The sequence below is a fragment of the Zerene cesonia genome, chromosome 9, assembly GCF_012273895.1.
Source record: "Zerene cesonia ecotype Mississippi chromosome 9, Zerene_cesonia_1.1, whole genome shotgun sequence".
In the NCBI taxonomy this organism is placed as follows: Eukaryota; Metazoa; Arthropoda; class Insecta; order Lepidoptera; family Pieridae; genus Zerene; species Zerene cesonia.
Genome location: NC_052110.1, coordinates 2,266,718 through 2,284,432, shown reverse-complemented (window position 1 = coordinate 2,284,432; position 17,715 = coordinate 2,266,718). Strand labels below are relative to the sequence as shown.

Sequence of the window (17,715 nt, the reverse complement as noted above, 5' to 3'; positions counted from 1 at the left end):
GGACGGAGAATCATTTGTGAATTTTGAGACTACTTTTGTCATGCCAACATACAAGTATATACGAATTTTCAGCTAGGTTGGCTACGTTTCCGAAATGCAAGCCTAAATCGACCTAAAACTACTGGACTATAATGGTCGGGTCTATGACTGAAAACGGTTTTCTGCTTCAACATTGCCATACAATATACTGTATTCTTATTTAAGCGATGTAGCACAAATAAAAAAGTTATCACCAAAAAGTTCTTGTTAACATAACAATGTTTTATGTTAATTGATGTCGAAAATATAATAATAAATATATACATTTCGATTAATCATTAATATATATCAAGCTGTTTTCGATTGAAACCAGTTTGAAATCCTTTGAAATGCCGATTATTGAGATAAAGGGTACAGTTATAATTTAAAACATTCATTATAAATATTAATAACATTTTATATTATTCTCGAAATGGTTTCTGGGAAAGCGCGCGGAGATATGAGTTTGATTAATAAAATATATGTGTCTTCTGCCTAGGTAAAGAAAGTTATGGACCAACAAGTCCTGTGGTAAGATCAGTATCTATAAAGCTTATTTTCTTTCTTTCTTTCTTTCTTTCTTTCTTTCTTTATATATATATTCTCGTGTCAATTGTAAGCTAACATACTCCCCGGAAGGGCTTGACCGATTTTAATTAAATTTTACATGTTGCGTAGGTCTGAGAATCGGCCAAAATTTATTCATCATAATGAAAAGAGTAAGGCAGAGCTTCGTTTGCCGTATTGTAATAGAATTAATACACCAATAGGTATTAACAATCAATTTTCTGAATATTTCGGTTACAATGAACGCCGTAGTTGGTACGTAGAAAGTTCTCGAATAGTCAAAATCAAGCAATTTAAGGCTTCAAACTTTCCTTACAAAACAGAGCTATAGAGAGAGAAGATATAGAGTAAGTATGGTTTATCACACTAGTATTATAAATGTGAAAGTTTGTTTGGATGTTTGTCCGTCTATCACGCGGACTTTGTTGAAATTTGGCATACAGAGAAGGTATTAGCTGACTAGGGTGATAGGATAATTTTTATAGCGATTAAGTGCTTGGGATAAAACAGGAATCAGATATCCGGGCATAGCTGGGACGATCGTCTAGTTTGTTATAAAGTAAAACGACTAAAAGTTCATAGGATGTTTGTTTGATAGTTCTTTATAATATTATTATTGTACCTAATAATAATATAAAAATACATAGATACAGATGAGGCAGTTATAGGTTGATAGGCAGGATAAAAGATTTATCACAAATAACAATTTAAATACCATTAATATAACAGCTTAACGGTCGTTTTCTGGTATCTTTCTACCGCCGTGATGTTTAACATAAAAATATTGTAAAATATTCTAATATTATTCAAATTGAATACACTTAATAAAGTTATTGACATAATTATTGACAAATAATACGTGTAATGACCTGTTATCGCTAATGCTATGGCCGTTTTTAATAAAGTTTTCGTGACTTGTTGACAAAATACAATGTTGAGAAGATAATATGAATTATTTCGAAATTCTTTTGTGTGGGAAAGACTACGTCTTTTAAATATACTTTTATTTATGATACAGTTATTACTTTAGAAAATACTTGAAAGACTTGACTTTTTTTAAGAATTTGATTAATGGAATATACATATTTTTATAGATATAATATTAAATCCGTAAAAGTGAATTCCAAATTATTATTACTTATATGTACGTACATGAACATTTAAACAAGTTAAAATTGATAGCATATTCATTATTTATAAATTATTAAATAAGCGCTAAACTATTTATACAAAAATATATCACCTCATTTGTAAATCAAACAATTAATTGTTCACGTCAAAACAACATAGCTTAATAGAAGTGCGCCTCACACAAAAACGTTTCTAAAAAAAAAAACATCATAATCGTTCAAAAATTGTATTCTTGTACAACATACGCAGTACAAGACGGGTGCGTTGGCTAGTACATAACTTCTAATAAAGATGGTGAATGATAATCGTGATTTGTGATAGATTACTGTGACACAGCATCTATGACGTCCACACCTACACGAAACAAATTGTTTTCATATAATTCAAAGGTCAAGTAGAGGTAAGTTCATTTAACTCGTCCTAATCAACAATGGAATCACATCTCTAATACCTACTTATAGAATTCAAATCCGTATTTACGATTATTGAACTCTGTACGTTTTATATGTAGATGTTATAGCTCGTATGCCTATAGCAATAAGGTTGATGAAAGTTTAAGTTTCGGTCATATTAATAACGCATCACTAGGAAATCGGGTAGATAACACCAATAAATCTTCGCGAATACTTTTAGGAAACAATTAGGCTACCGGTGTATATGAGAAATAATGATAGGTTGTGTCAGTTGGTTTTTTGCTTATTAATTTTTTATCTATAGGCATGTTAATGTTTGATTGAAAATAGTTTATTTTGAATGAAGTTAAGAGATGCATACTTTGTCTAACTATATTTTCGTGAGTTTTACTGCATGTAGTTCGAATTATTGTACGATACTTTAACCTCAATTGATAGTTTAATTTTCTGGACCTAATGTTGTGAAATAAAACAGGGCAAAGATATTTTATAACTAACTAGCTGCACCCGGCAAACGCTGTTCTGCCTTACTCTTATCGTTTAGTGGTATGAAAAATAGATGTTAGCCGATTCTCAGACCTACCCAATATGCTTACCAAATTTCAGAGGAATCGGTCAAGCCGTTTCGGAGGAGTATAGAGACTAACATTGTGACACGAGAATTTTATATATAAGACTAGCTGCACCCGGCAAACGCTGTTCTGCCTTACTCTTATCATTTAGGGGTATGTAAAATAGATGTTGGCCGATTCTCATAGATACCGGATAAGCACAAAAAATTTCATCAAAATCGGTCAAGCCGTTTCGGAGGAGTATGGCAACGAAAACTGTGACACGAGAATTTTATATATTAGAAGATATATGTATGCAATAAAACAAACACTTTTTCATCAAAGTTAGCTTTTATTAGTAATTTTGTATATATAAGGTTAGGACTTACGACTCATTTGTATGTAATCGACTCCTTTTGATTCAATTTTAACTCGCTTTAAACGGATAATTTTTGTGTACTTATCTTCTTATTAATATATAAAAATCCAGTATCATGATGAATGTTCCCAATGAACTCTTCACCAATGCCATTTTATGTGTAATTTGGTCCGACTTAAGATATAGGATAGTTTTTTATTTCGATTAATTATCTCAATAATTTATCATCTTAATATTATTAATTATTACTTAGCCACAGCAGCGCGTGGCCCGGGTATGCTAGTCAAATATATATATATGACAATACATGATTTCATCAGTTTATCGTATTGTACTGATAAATAAGGGTTGCTAGGAATAAATAAATTCCTTACGCTTATTCTGTAAAACAGTAAGGGAGACAATTTAGTTGATTCTGTCATTTTAGCGTGTTTTAAAGTTTTCCGAAATGAGGTATATTATTTTTTATTTTAAAACTGCCGTAAACACTACAAACTTACATAGTATAAAACAAAGTCTCTTTCCCTGTCTCTATGTACCCATGTATGCTTAAATCTTTAAAACTACTTAACGGATATTGATGAGGTTTTTTTTAATAGATAGTGATTCAAGAAGAAGGTTTATATCAAAGTGCTCCAAATTTAATGCGTCCAAAGCAGCGGGCAAAAGCTAGTTTTATATAAATACCTAAGTACTCTTTAAGCATATAAGCATATTCTTAGCGCTTAATGTTAGATCAGATAATTTTGTTCTTAGGAGTACATTTAATTATCGGGCGAAGTTGTAATGTGTTAAAACTCAGAGCTTTAAAATTTCATATCGATTATATGTAGAAACTAAAAGAGCTTACATTGACATGTAAACTGAAATATCTCATTTATTTTCGCTTTAACTCTTGTACGTGATAGAAAGCTTAACAGTAAATAAATCTTTTTAATAAAAATTTATTTATTTGTTTTAAAAATATTACATAATATAGTTCCGTATGCTGCATTGAACCCCACACTATGATTCCCTGTATTGTGAGGCTCAATCTCTTTCATCGTATTACATAAAAAATAATTTATACTTTACTTGCCTTTACTAGAAGTTTGAAACTGACTATGATCTTACATCATGTGTATTTTAAACTATCAAAAGGCCAGTTTAACGTAAAAATAAATAATAATCAATACAAATGTTATAAAGCTGAAGAGTTTGTTCGCTTGTTTGAACGCACTGATCTCAGGAACTACTGGTCCGATTTGAAAAATTGTTTCCGTGTTAGATAGTCCATTTATTGAGGAAGGCTATAGGCTATATGTGTACGGGCGAAGCCGGGGTGAACCGCTAGTCCTACTTCCTTGTAATATAAAAATGCGAAAGTTTGTAAGGATATGTGTGTGTTTGTTGCTCTTTCACGCAAAAACTACTACACCGATTGCAATGAAATTTGATACGTAGACAGCTGGACAACTGGAATAACACATAGGCAACTTTTATCCCGATATTCCTGCGCGATACGGATTTACGCGGGTGAAACCGCGGGGCGCCGCTAGTATAAATGTAATTTTGAAATAATCTCGAGTAGGTGTATATGTAAATAGTTGTCGAGACAAACACTCGGCTTTTAAATAATTCGTGACACTGATCCTCCACATATGCTGAATATATTGTTTTTCACTCGGTTTTGCTTGTAATGCTCTATAGTGGTAATTCAATGGAGTATTATTTTCTGCTTGTGTAATACGAACGAAGTGTGACGTCTACATATTGTGAAGGTAAAAGAATCTGAATTATTAAGTGAACAAAATTAATTTAAAATCAGTTATTTTTCATAGAACAAATTCTGTGGTAGAGGTCAAAAGTCGGTGAATTGTGAGGAGAAACAAATAGATGATTTATTATTATTTATTATATTACCGACTGTGTGTGTGTGTGTGTGTATGTATAGACTAAAATTTTTCCCCGGTATGATTTGCAATCCGAATCAATTCTTAGATTTTAATATCTAAGAACCTTTCTAAAGGATAATGATACAGTCAGCAACTGTTTGTTATTGTTATGGAAATGTTATATATATGATACAATTTCTATTAGATAAATGTAGTTACATTGTACAATTATCAAGCAAATTAAGAATTTTTCATTAATCATTCGCTTGTTGTATCAAAGTTGGAAAAATTCTAATTAAACTGTTTCTGTTATTAAAATGTAAAGCAGTTTCATATTTCATGTATATACCTACTGAATAGACTGGTACGATAATTTATAGTCAGTACAAATTATCTTTCCCACTCCTTGATTGTGGGTTCGATTCCTGGTGGGGACTTACATACAAAAAATGTCTCGCAGGCAGGACACAGAAGGCTGAACACCTAATTGACCAAAAAGAAAATCGAGCCCTATACCACACCAGGATACACGTGATTTTTTTTATGAATCACCTTTGTTATCAAGCCTTTTGTTGCTGACCCTACAACTTGTAGCATTTATAGTTCAATTACTACGTACGTATCTGTTGCCGACGTGTCGTGCGTATCATCTTACATGACCTTTGTCTTAATACTTAGAATGGTACAAGCTGGTATTTGTTGATCGTAGTTTTATTATATTTAGTGTTCATTTTCTGTGCAATTGATAACTCGTTACGTGTATATTTGACGTAGAGCGTGCAAATACATATAATTGAAAGGAAATAGTTCCATAGATGCGACTCGTTGAACTGATAATGACGATCCTTTTTATTGAATGCTTATGCATCCCATAAAAAAATTATTTAGTATTGACAATTGAGTGATTTTATTATAATAATTATTCTTCAAAGTTTTTTCACGTAAAAACGACTTCGATTTGGTTCTAGAACGTTCGTTTATACGACAGATATAGTAAATTCAAAGTTATTTGTTGAATATAATGTTGCAATGGGGTTTAGGTAATGATTGATGCCTCTAATAGATCTTTTAACGGATATCAATCGCGGCCACGGACGCCACGCGGATGGATGTTTTATAAACAAACTGATTAAGTAGGTACTATTTTATGTTAATGAAATTTCGTAATATGTGACGAAACCATGGATTTTATAATTAAACAAAGAAAATATTTGGTAGTATTAAAGCCTGTGAATAAGATTGATTTATGTGAAATAAAACACACTGAAATGTAGAGGAAAGGTTATTAAAAGTATAAATTAAAATGACATAACATAGTCACTCTTTTTCAAAAGACGCTTCTTTATGTAAAAACTAGCAAAAGAAGTGTCGCTGATGCATATTTTATAATGAAACGATCTCACACTTTAAACTGTAAAAAAACATGGCGTACTTAATTTTTGTATAGCTTTTATTTATTTATTTATGCTTTTATTGTATTAATTGATTATTTTAATAGATGATTGAACTAAATACTTGTATTGATAGTTAATTTGTTTAAAATTTTAATTTATTTCACTTTTCAATATTTACATTTTAATGAATATTAACTTTATAAGCTCTTAAAATATTCTAATTAGCTAATAAAAATGGAGACAAGTAAATTAAAGATTTTTAAGTAAATTTATTAATATATACAGTGCTTAGGTTAATTCCATGTGTACAAAAAATACGAAAACTGTTTTTGAGTAGAATATTTTCCTATTAAACCTCATACTAAGAAAAATATATCACAGTAAATGAATAAGAACAGTATGGAAACAACCTACACGTTCGAAACGGGTCGCACACACAAACATACGCTACGACGAGACTTGTAAGCAGTCATCGCGGGGTTATGTGCCCTCTTCGAGAAGAGAGGATGACACGATTGCGTCCAACAGTCAAGCGTACCATGAGGCTGGTCTTAGATTCACCCTGGCGGTCAGTGCTGACGGCTGAAACGTATGACCCTCTGAAGCGCTTTAGAATAACTCGTAGATCCCAACGTGTGCGGTGCATAGAGGTACATACATTTCGGCCTACCGACATCCAGCGTGCGGTAAGCCTGACACAAAAACCAGCCTAAAGGCTATGTTGTAATGACAAGTTAAATACATACAAAGTAAAACTCTGTTGCTTCAATGGTGCGTAGGTAAATATTTTATCCTCCTGATCGTATATACTTTGGCTTGATTCTATGTTCACGCGTCTTATGTATTCATTATTATATATAAATTATTATTATTATATTATTCTCTGTGTACAATTTTATCCAGATCAGCTAAAAAGTGCTTATAAACACGAGTTTGGAATAGTTGAGCCAATTTCGAAATTTGAAATATAAATTAATAATATCGATCAGTTAACAAGGATATCTAATATCTAACTTAATAATATTTTCTTTGTTTATATACGAACACATGAAATATTTTTAAATATTATAAACAGGTAGAAACGGGAGAATAAAAAAAAACGGGTTATTTTCGTTAAATGTATCTCGTATTGAAACGCATTCAATCTTGTATCATAAACAATTAGACAGTATATGCGCTTGCGCAGCCAAATGACGAATGAGTGGACGTCTCTCATTTGAGTGCCCCCAACCGTAGACCGGCGTCGTACAAATCTTCAAATCAAAACTCGATGACGCATCGCTGGTTTTTTCGCTGGCCTCAATCAATCATGGTTTGTTTATTCCTATTAATTTATTACAAGTTACTTTGACGTTATGTCTCGTCAAGTTCATAGAAAAAGTTTGGTTAGGTAGTACCCATATTCCTATAGAATGTTTTCAATAGTTCTAGACATTACCTATTACTGTATAATATATACGTATATATATACGTACTGTATGCAATAAAGCAGTATCCTTTTCCATGTCTATTTCTGTGTAAGATGGTGAGTAGTGATGCTGGTTTCCGACCTTGGTTGCTGATGGATGGGTATCGTTTATCCTTGAAACTACCATGTTGTGGTTTTTCTAAATTAGCCAAGTTTTCGATGAAATCTGTGTGTGTTTTATGGCAAACAATTTATGTTTTTTCTGAAATAACGGAAATAAGATTGAATAAGTTTCAAGTAGTTCATAGTTTAAAAAAAATAATTAAGTAGTAATTTTCACTTCATTAGAAAACGAATAATTCTTACGATAATTACACATAGCAAGAAATATAACAGTAAAATATAAATATAGGCAATCTCTGAAATAAAATATGACAATATAAACCACTGCGTCTTCATGAGGCAATAATTAGCATGTTCTAAGTAAAATGAGATAGGATAAGACTACATTTTTTTCTTCCCATTTCTAGAATACTTAAACCTACGATTTTCATAAAAAAGACTATGTGTTGCGCCAGGAAATGCTTGTTTTTACACGAATACGCCTCTAAATAGGCACAGTTTTAAGCACCGTTTTAATTGTAAGCTACTTGTTTAACTACTGCTGCATAGTAGTTATCGCAGTCAAGTTAAATCGAGTGATTAAAAAGCATTATTATAACTAAGATTTTTACGTTATATCATTGAAAAGTACCATTAAATTTTAACATTTAAATGTACCTGTTGATTTTTCCAAATTTTAATTAAATTTGTCGTTATATATGATAATAGTATGTTCAAAATAGATAATTTTAAAAAACCGCTGTTTCAGTATCGTACTATATTATTGTTCATGCATATTTATCGAAATTATTCTAGCTTCCTTTTCACCACGTAATATAAATAATTGAAAAATTATTATGATACTAGCTGCTCCTCGCAGTTTTACCCGCGTAAGTCCGTATCCCGTAAAAATATCGGAAAAATTTCATTGCAACGGGTTCAGTAGTTTTTGCGTGAAAGAGCAACAAACACACACACACATCCTTACAAACATTTGTATGATGTGTGTGTGATTTCGCATTTATGATATTAGTAGGATAGAATACGATAGGATTCTTTCTATAATATATAATACTAGCTGACCCGGAAAACACTGTTCTTACTTTTATCATTTAGGGGTATGAAAAATAGATGTTGGCCGATGTTTTTTTTTTTTTTATGTCATAGTCGGCAATGAAGCTGGTGGGTCGCCTGATGGTAAGCGCTACCACCGCCCATGAACATTTGGAGAGGCGTAAGGTCAATTGTAGACCTTTCGCCTCTACAAATGGATTGCCGACTTTAATTGGGAAGGGAATAGGAAAGGATTGATGAGAGGAAGAAAGGAAAGGACTGGGAAGGGTAAGGAAAAGGATATGGGCCTCCGGCTCCCCCACTCACCGTACGAAACACAATAGCAAGCTATTATCTCACGCCGGTTTTCTGTGGGGGTGTGGTACTTCCCCGGTGGGAGCTGGCCCAATTCGTGCCGAAGCGTGCTCGACTCCCACAATGAAAATGATTCTTAGACATACCCAATATGCACACCAAATTTCATAACAATCGGTCCAGCCGTTCCGGAGGAGTTTATTAAATATTTTATCCTGGTGCTGGTGATCCTTAAGAGGTTTATTCTCATAAGATCCTTGATAAGTATACAATATTTTACTGGTCCGTCCTTTCATAGTGTGTTCAAAATCGAGTTTAAGGAGTCGGTTGCATACAAACCAACATACAGGTGAAGTTAATAAAAACACGCTAAGACAGCTATGATATTTAGCTTAAACACGCCTGCAGTTCCTTCTTTAGCGTATAAGAGTCCAGCTGTTCGCCCCGGCATCGCTCTAGGTACATATACCTACCCTTAACCCTATATCATCCAGTGAAGGTGCAGCTTTCTAATGGTGCAAGAAGTATTCACATCGGTCCAGAAGTTTTTGTATGAAGATTAAAAACATACATACATAAACACAAATGTTTTCTTTTTACTATATACGTGTAAATAGATAAGTTACAAGCGAAATGGAGTTACTAAACTAAATATTCTGTTTTAGAACCGCTTTTATTTCTTATCCATTCATACAAATCGCTAAATATATTAATAATCGAGTATGTTAAGCATACTATTCTAATCCTAAGTACAGTGGGCGTACGTAGGTTGGTTCAGCAAGGCTCGTCAATCTTGGATTGTAATATCTAACTGTACGAGAGACAATAATACGGTCGTTGCGTTGATGGTTATGACAAATGAGTCTATCTGATCATTATGGATATATATTGTAACGGATTTTAGTTATAATGGTTTAGTTTATGAACCGTCTTTTAAAAAGAGGGTGTTCTCAATTCGACTTTTTGCCTCATAACTTTTTACTGGGTGAACCGATTTTGATGGTTCTTTTTTTATTTGAAAGCTTGTGCCGCCCTTGTGAGCCCATGTAAATTTGGTCTAGTTCTGACAATCTGAAGTCTGTTTATTTTTTGATTAAAAACAATTATGTGGTATTGATTTTCTTATATCCGACTTTAAATGCTACTTCATAGGGTACCTAATTATTGGTCTTATTGGAAGTCACTCTTACATTTGTAATCTATATTTCTATGCTAATAATATTATAAAGCTGAAGAGTTTCTTGTTTGAACGCGCTAATCTCGGGAACTGCTGGTGCGATTTGAAAAATTATTTCGGTGTTAGATAGCCCATATGTTGAGAAAGGCTATAGGCTATATATGTACCACGGGCGGAGTCGAGGTAGACCGCTAGTTTATTATATGTGTTAGTGGAAATTGCATACAGTTCCCAGGTTCCTAGAAAATGTATAAGAATTTTGTTTTTTCCGTACCAATTAAGATAGTCACACTTTAATTGTAATGATGGGATATTAAACCACACACATACAACACTTTTATCCATTTTGCATGCAAGAAATCCTACTACTTTCGAACATACTTTTGAATTTATATATACACTAGCTGCGCCCCGCGGTTTCCCCCGCGTAAGTCCGTATCCCGTAGGAATATCGGGATAAAAAGTTGCCTATATGTTATTCCAGTTGTCCAACTGTCTACGTACCAAATGTCATTGCAATCTGTTCAGTAGCTTTTGCGTGAAAGAGCAACAAACACACACATCCTTACAAACTTTCGCATTTATAATGTTATAGTAAAATATATAGTTATCATAAACACCAACTGCAATACTATATTCCACCTACATATTCGAGTGTGCCATAATCATATTTAATAAGGATTATATTTATAAAACGAAAATATTATGAGGAAATCTTAGTCATTGAAAACTAGTGTGCAGCGTCGTTGCTTATTATATAGTCGTTGCGTATTTTTATAGCATTGGTATTCATTATATCGGAAGAAACGTAAAGTTTATTAAGTTTCGCTTATAAATCTTTTTTGTTTTCAAACTAAAATGTCATCAATATAATAGATATATAAATTATATAATAAAAAGACCTGGAGAAAATAAGTATCGGTTATATTCTTATCTTATCTCTTTCACTATCATAAAGCTTTAGAAACATACCTTCAAATAGCTTTATTCGCTATGATTCATTAAGCGCACTCATTATAAATAAGTCTCTTAGGAAACCAGTATAAATAGATAACTGCTTTTACGACACGATGCGTTTATTTACATTTATCTCCCAATTTATAATCCAATTCTGAGGATATGTGTTTACGGGTGACATTCGCTGTATATTAATTGGCGACCTGCCAAGTTGTTTCCCCATTATCTCATCTTTATTCGGTTTTTTGCATGTTCTATTTACGTTGCTTGTGATTGGATTTATTTATGGAAAAATTATTAACGGCAGAGTATCAATTTAAATTTTGTTTTGAAACTGTCGTTAATAATTTGAATTGGTTTAAACAAAGCATGCTCTAAATATATAGATATAGTATTTATGTCTATTTACTCACATATACCTAAAAGAAAGACGAGATGAGACGAGAGAACAGAGATGGATTTTATTGGTACTTCCATTAAGCACAATTATCATTTGCTAGTGCTATCGTATTTAAATACCTAGGTCATAGGTATATAATAGTCTACCTAAGGTCGATAAGAGGAAGTCAAATGACCATTTCGAAGGCATTCTGAACTCTAAGACCTAGTTTTAATGAATTCCTATGCACATATAAAACACACCAAGTATTAGCCAACTTCCATAGACATAGTTGGTAATCCAAAAGCATTATAAACTCCTTTTAAAATCGTTACAAGACAATCTCTACTTCAATTTTCCTTAAGATGAAGGTTTTACAATCAAGGAATGAAAATCTAGCTAAAATTATTATAATCGTGTAATGAATCGTTCTCCGAGACATTGTGGTCTGTGGCACACGTTTGACTTCAAGGACTAGACCTCATAATACCTGAACTGTGATACCTGTGCTAGATCCATACAGTATTGACTATAAATAGGTATAAATAGGTAGGATAGGTAATCCATACAGTATTGACTAAGACTAAGTACAAGGGATTTATTGATTTATAAACACGCTTTTATTAGCTTCAGCTGTATGTTTATAAAGAACTCTTTTAGTTTTGATTTTAACTCATTTGAACGGACAGATCTAAGGATCGGTGACAATACAACAATCTCATGAGTTTATATCATTATCCTGATTAAATAATTTATGTTGCAATCTCAATATACTTGTGTAGTAAATGCCTCCTAAAATCGTTAAAGATAAATTTATTCGTCTAGAAGAGCCAATTCAAAAAACCTTGCATATTGTACTTCCTCAAAATAAAAGATAAGCCAGGCGCCTTTTATCTTGGCTTAATTATAATTATTTATCCGGTTGTCACATAAAAACTGGTGAGGATTCAATACAGATGCGTGGCCTCTAGAGATAAGCGAAAAAGGTAAATAAGTGAAATTATTATAAGGAAACATTTGGTTTTCACGTATTGGTATGGCTTTATTCAGTCTTTCTTTGCTTAATTTGATCGGCTATGAAGATACATACAGATACATACATAAAGAAACACTTTTGTTTATTGTTTTTTTAATGTTTTGGTTTTTTTCAAAACGAGGTCAGAACCACGTGAAGCCTTATTCAAGTAAGGCAGAAAATTGTCTTTAAGTGACTTATAGGTTCCAAGATTCGTAATCTTCTACATCTATTCCTAGAGACCGTGTTCAGTATCCTACCTACCATTATTGTTCAGTAACTAAAGTTAGACGTATCATATATTCATTTGCGCTTAAAAAGATAGGCCGGAACTTAAGAACGTAGCCCAAGATCGAAGACGATGGCGGCGCACTGTGGACGCCCTCTGCCCCACATAGGGGCCACAGGACATTAAATCAATTAAATCACTCAAAAAGATGAATCGCAACATCCAAAATCACTGAGGTCAACTATGGCAAACAAACTCAATAAATCAATGTTTTCTGTTTGGTCGCGTCGGAGTTGCAAAGCAGAGTTGTCAAAACGATTCGTTTTCTCTTATCTCCGATATGATATTGAAAAACACCATAAATCAATGCATTGATTACCCTTGCGGTCGTTTTCAATATCGTATCGAAGATCACAGATAGATCTATCTTTGATAACTGATTACAGTTCTATCAATCATTATTGCGGTTCTAATAAGCCAAGTTTTTCGATGAAGGAAACAACTCTATCTTGAGAACACCGACGTGATCAAACAGAGAACTTTGAATTTATTGAGTCTGTTTCGACATACTTTTCCTGTTTAGTTTTGGATGTTGTGATTTACCTTTATAAGTCCAAATGAACACATTTTTTTAACTTTAGTAACCGAAACAATGGATAGGATATTGAAAACGGCCGATGCTCTGAATTACTTCTATGAGAATGAATTGATACATGGCGTATTGCGTTTCGCGACATCTATCGGGGATTTACGCAATCTTAATTCATACCGCCCGCCCGCCCAAAGTCATACAATAGCCTGAGATAACCTACTTTCCCTTTCATTTTCACAGATGTCGCTTTATACTGTGAAATAAAACATCAAACAGTGTAATTAAAACTTCATATTCCGACTGATATCTTACAATGAACAGATTCATAATTATTATTTGTTCGAAAATGAATTATGCTTAAATGTGTCTAAATTTGCTAGAAATATATACGATATTACTTATTACATAAGAAATATTTTTGTTTATGGAATTAGGCAGGATATTATGGTAATTCTATAAAAAACCTGAAAGTCAAAAACAGAATATTTAGTTTAGTAACTCCATTTCGCTCGTTGTAAAATGAAAACATTTGTGTCTATGTATATATGTTTTTAATCTTCATACAAAAACTACTGGTCCGATTTGAATACTTCTCGCACCATTAGGAAGCTGCATCTTCACTGGATGACATATGTATGGATGGATGGTATATGTACCAAGAGCGAAGCCGGAGCGAACAGCTGAAATCTCATACGCTCAAAAGAAGGTTCACTGCAGATCGTAATGTTATTGCCTATTTAATCATTCTGAATTGTATGAAAAATGATTTAAAGTCAATAAAAACAACAAAGGCATAGCATCCAGCCAACACACGATTTGTTAGAAATAAAACGTATATCAAGTTTCCCAAATCAAAGTAAAAGTTCTCGTCAAATCTCGTAATTATGTAGGACGTAAATTTTCTGTTTTGTTGGTTTTCATATAATTTTATGCCTTAGTCGGTATTGTTGTGCGAGATCAAAGGAGGCCGGCAGCTGGCGTTTTTGAAATCTGATAGCGTCTCAGAAACCATTGTGGTTTTGCACTTGAAAACGTTTATAAATAAAGAATAATTTGAAAAAAAGCGTCATCACATCATCGGATTTGATAAAGCGCTCGATTTATTTTTGATAAATTAGAAGTGGTGACGCGCGGCGCAGCTAGTGTATTATATGCCTTAGTTATTCAATTTCTTATAATTCATATTTCAATTATATTTTGAAATTCGAAACTGTTCAAACATAGCTGCCTACAAATAATCAAATTAAAGATATCATCTACCATGACCTACCTATCTACCATACTCGTAAATGTATATCTCTATTCAAGAGTATTTAGCAGGATAGTGGTGAAAGATTTGATATACTTTGTATTGATATAAAGACAATTTCAATTACAGTAAATTACACAAAAGAATTATTTACTAAAATAGTCTAAGAGATATGCAACATCTAATCGTTTCAATTTAACTAATTTATAAACACATTACCTTCTGTCTCGGATAGTCGGTTAAAAATACACTTTCAAAGGCAGTTTGAAAGCTTATTATTAATAGGTCGATGATAACTCCGAGTTGATGACAAACGAAAATTTCAAAGTAAATTTCCCATCGCGTAGTCAATAAAGCACTGTCTCGACTCAGTTTGTTCCCCGATGTTTGGACGTTGATAAAGTATATAAAACTGTACCTTGTCGAATATTAAATGAGGGCGGACGCAAGAATTGCTGACCCAATTTTAAATTTCGCTGTTTTCATAATTAATGCTCATTTGTGTGAAATTAATGCAACCCTGAGCGGTGTTGAGTTTTAAAAAGATACCATAAAATATATCGATAATTACCTCTTTACTACTAAAAATGACCAACGTCTCTGGGGGATGTTCCATTCCAAATTCTAAAATGGGTCCAAATGAATCTCTCTGATTCTGAATTAATCTATTAAACACAAAAATAATCAGGTCAATCATTTGAATACACCTGGTGTTATCGGGTAATAAAGCCTAAAAATTACAGACGCATTGAGTACCTCCTATTGTTTCATATTTTCCACACTTTGGTTAGTTACTATCCAAAATATAACTTGTTGGAATGTTTATTATTAATTAAATAGAAGTTAGGGATAAGTAAAGGAAAATAACAAATATATTTCTATATTATCCTGTACCCAAAGACTGTCAAACACATCACGCCACAGGTACCTAAGTATCTACTTGGGTAACAATATGCTTGCTTTTTCTTTTCTTTCCTCACTCCGTTAGAAGCAGATCTCGTTAACAATTCTTTACTATCATCATCATACTTATATGCTCAATACCATTATCTATCTAAATTTGTATCTAATCCAGAGACCCGTCGTGCGTCGTATGAGGGATTTGGCCATATTCCACGATGACCAAGAGTTTGTTGTAAGGAGTTACCCTTATCCTAATGAAATCGTTGTAAATAAATTTTATCTACATCACTACTAGACGTAACTGCTTATTATTTTACACACAAATCTTTCAAGGCCTTGCAGTCAATGGTCGTGTACAAAAAGTTTTTATTAGCCCATACCTAATTTTAAATGAAACCCAGATTAAATTTACAACAAATGCTAAACAAACATAATATGTACCTTCACCAAATTAATAAATTCATTAGTATAAACAAACTGAAGGCTTATCCCGATCCCACTAAGGACTGATTCTGCCACTATTGCAAATAGTCAATTCAATTCAATAGTAAATTCTTTTGCTGGGTTACTGCAAAAGTCTATCTCTGCCATATTTTGAAGTTGACATTTATTCCACAGGGTTGCCAGTAGCGCACAGCATGCGCGGAGTCACGTGACCTCAGATGGCGACGGACGCGCGCGCGCGCTCCCCGCAAAATGGCGTCCGAAGGAGACGCGACAACAGGTCCCCTGTATTAACCTTTCGATTTTTTTATTAGATTAGTTTTATTGGCTCTGGAACACTTCATTAAAATGGTATATAGGTTTTAATGAAATGTTTTATGGTTTTTGAGTAGTCTTCAATTGTGATACATTTATAATTCAATTAATTTCTTAATATTATAAATTCGATTAAATTTTCTTTAATTCACATACATTTAATGCATGTTTCATGGAAATACAAAAATATGTTTTAATTCTATGTAAAGAATTTGAAACTAAAGAACAAAGATTATATTTTGTGAAAGTTACCATAAATGTTTTTTATTTATGTATGTATCACAGTTTAAACGGCTGAATAACATGTCTGAGTCAGTGCATTAAGAATAAATACTTCAATCCTAATGATATTTCACGTGTAGGCAGTATGGAGGTGGAAGCACTCGAGTGTTTGCACTTTGATTTAAAACAATTTGTCTTTCCTCTTATCTTGCGAAACAATTCATGGAATTCAATAAATAATCCGTTTCTTTGTCCCTTGCAACGAGATATGATATGTAAACATTGGCGCGAGGTCGACCTATTGCCAAATTGCCAACGTTCACCTATTTATACTCGAAGAGTCTTCCGTCTGTCTGTCTGCCACCTGCCGTCCTCACGCGGTTGCCGCGAATTCTTGCACTTGGACGCAAATATCTCAGCAGTCAGTTTACATACGACGTCCGTCATAAAGCTCTCGCCTCAATCTCCGTTCTCGACTGTCTATAACTACAAAGAGAACGCAGATGCGAATCATCTGATCCAATATAATTCGATTAGAGTGGGTCGCGGGGAATCCTCCCGGAATTCAGCCACGAGTTGCGGGGGAAGTTCGTCCGCTCTAAATCCGTCACACTTGCCGTCCGACCGCTTGGCGGGCAGCACGTTACGCTAAATATATCGGCGTTTGCGCAGGTCGCCGTATGTGACTCTGGGCGCGGTACGATACACGGTACGTCGTGCTCCTCCGCCGCGGGCCTGCCCCTGCCGCTGCTGCTCCGGGGAGGCGGTGGCGGCGTGCCTCGGCCGCGCCAAGCCGGACCGCCGCACGCTGGAGCGCCTCCAGCGCCGCCTGGGCCGCGGCTCGCGCGATGAGCGGCCCTCGCGCCAGCAGCGCCTGAAGGACTTCACCGAGCGGCTTATGCCCCGCTCACACGCCACACCGACTCCGCCGCCTCCGCCTCCGCCGCCGCCTCCTCCTCACACAGCGCCCATCCTGCCTCCGGTCCCGCCGCCGCGTTCACGTCATCGACATAGCCCACCGCGCGGTG

The 17,715-nt window shown here is 34.1% G+C and overlaps 1 protein-coding gene across 1 annotated transcript in view; it reads left to right on the top strand.

Annotated features, from left to right (window-relative positions):
- The window catches only part of LOC119829144 (rho guanine nucleotide exchange factor 17), a 99,825-nt gene that overhangs the window by 18,643 nt on the left and 63,467 nt on the right, over nucleotides 1-17,715 (top strand). The window contains exons 2-3 of the mRNA XM_038351544.1: nucleotides 16,325-16,430; nucleotides 17,360-17,712. Coding sequence (XP_038207472.1) covers nucleotides 16,369-16,430; nucleotides 17,360-17,712 — 415 coding nt within the window. The 5' untranslated portion in view covers nucleotides 16,325-16,368. The remainder of the gene's footprint in view (nucleotides 1-16,324; nucleotides 16,431-17,359; nucleotides 17,713-17,715) is intronic.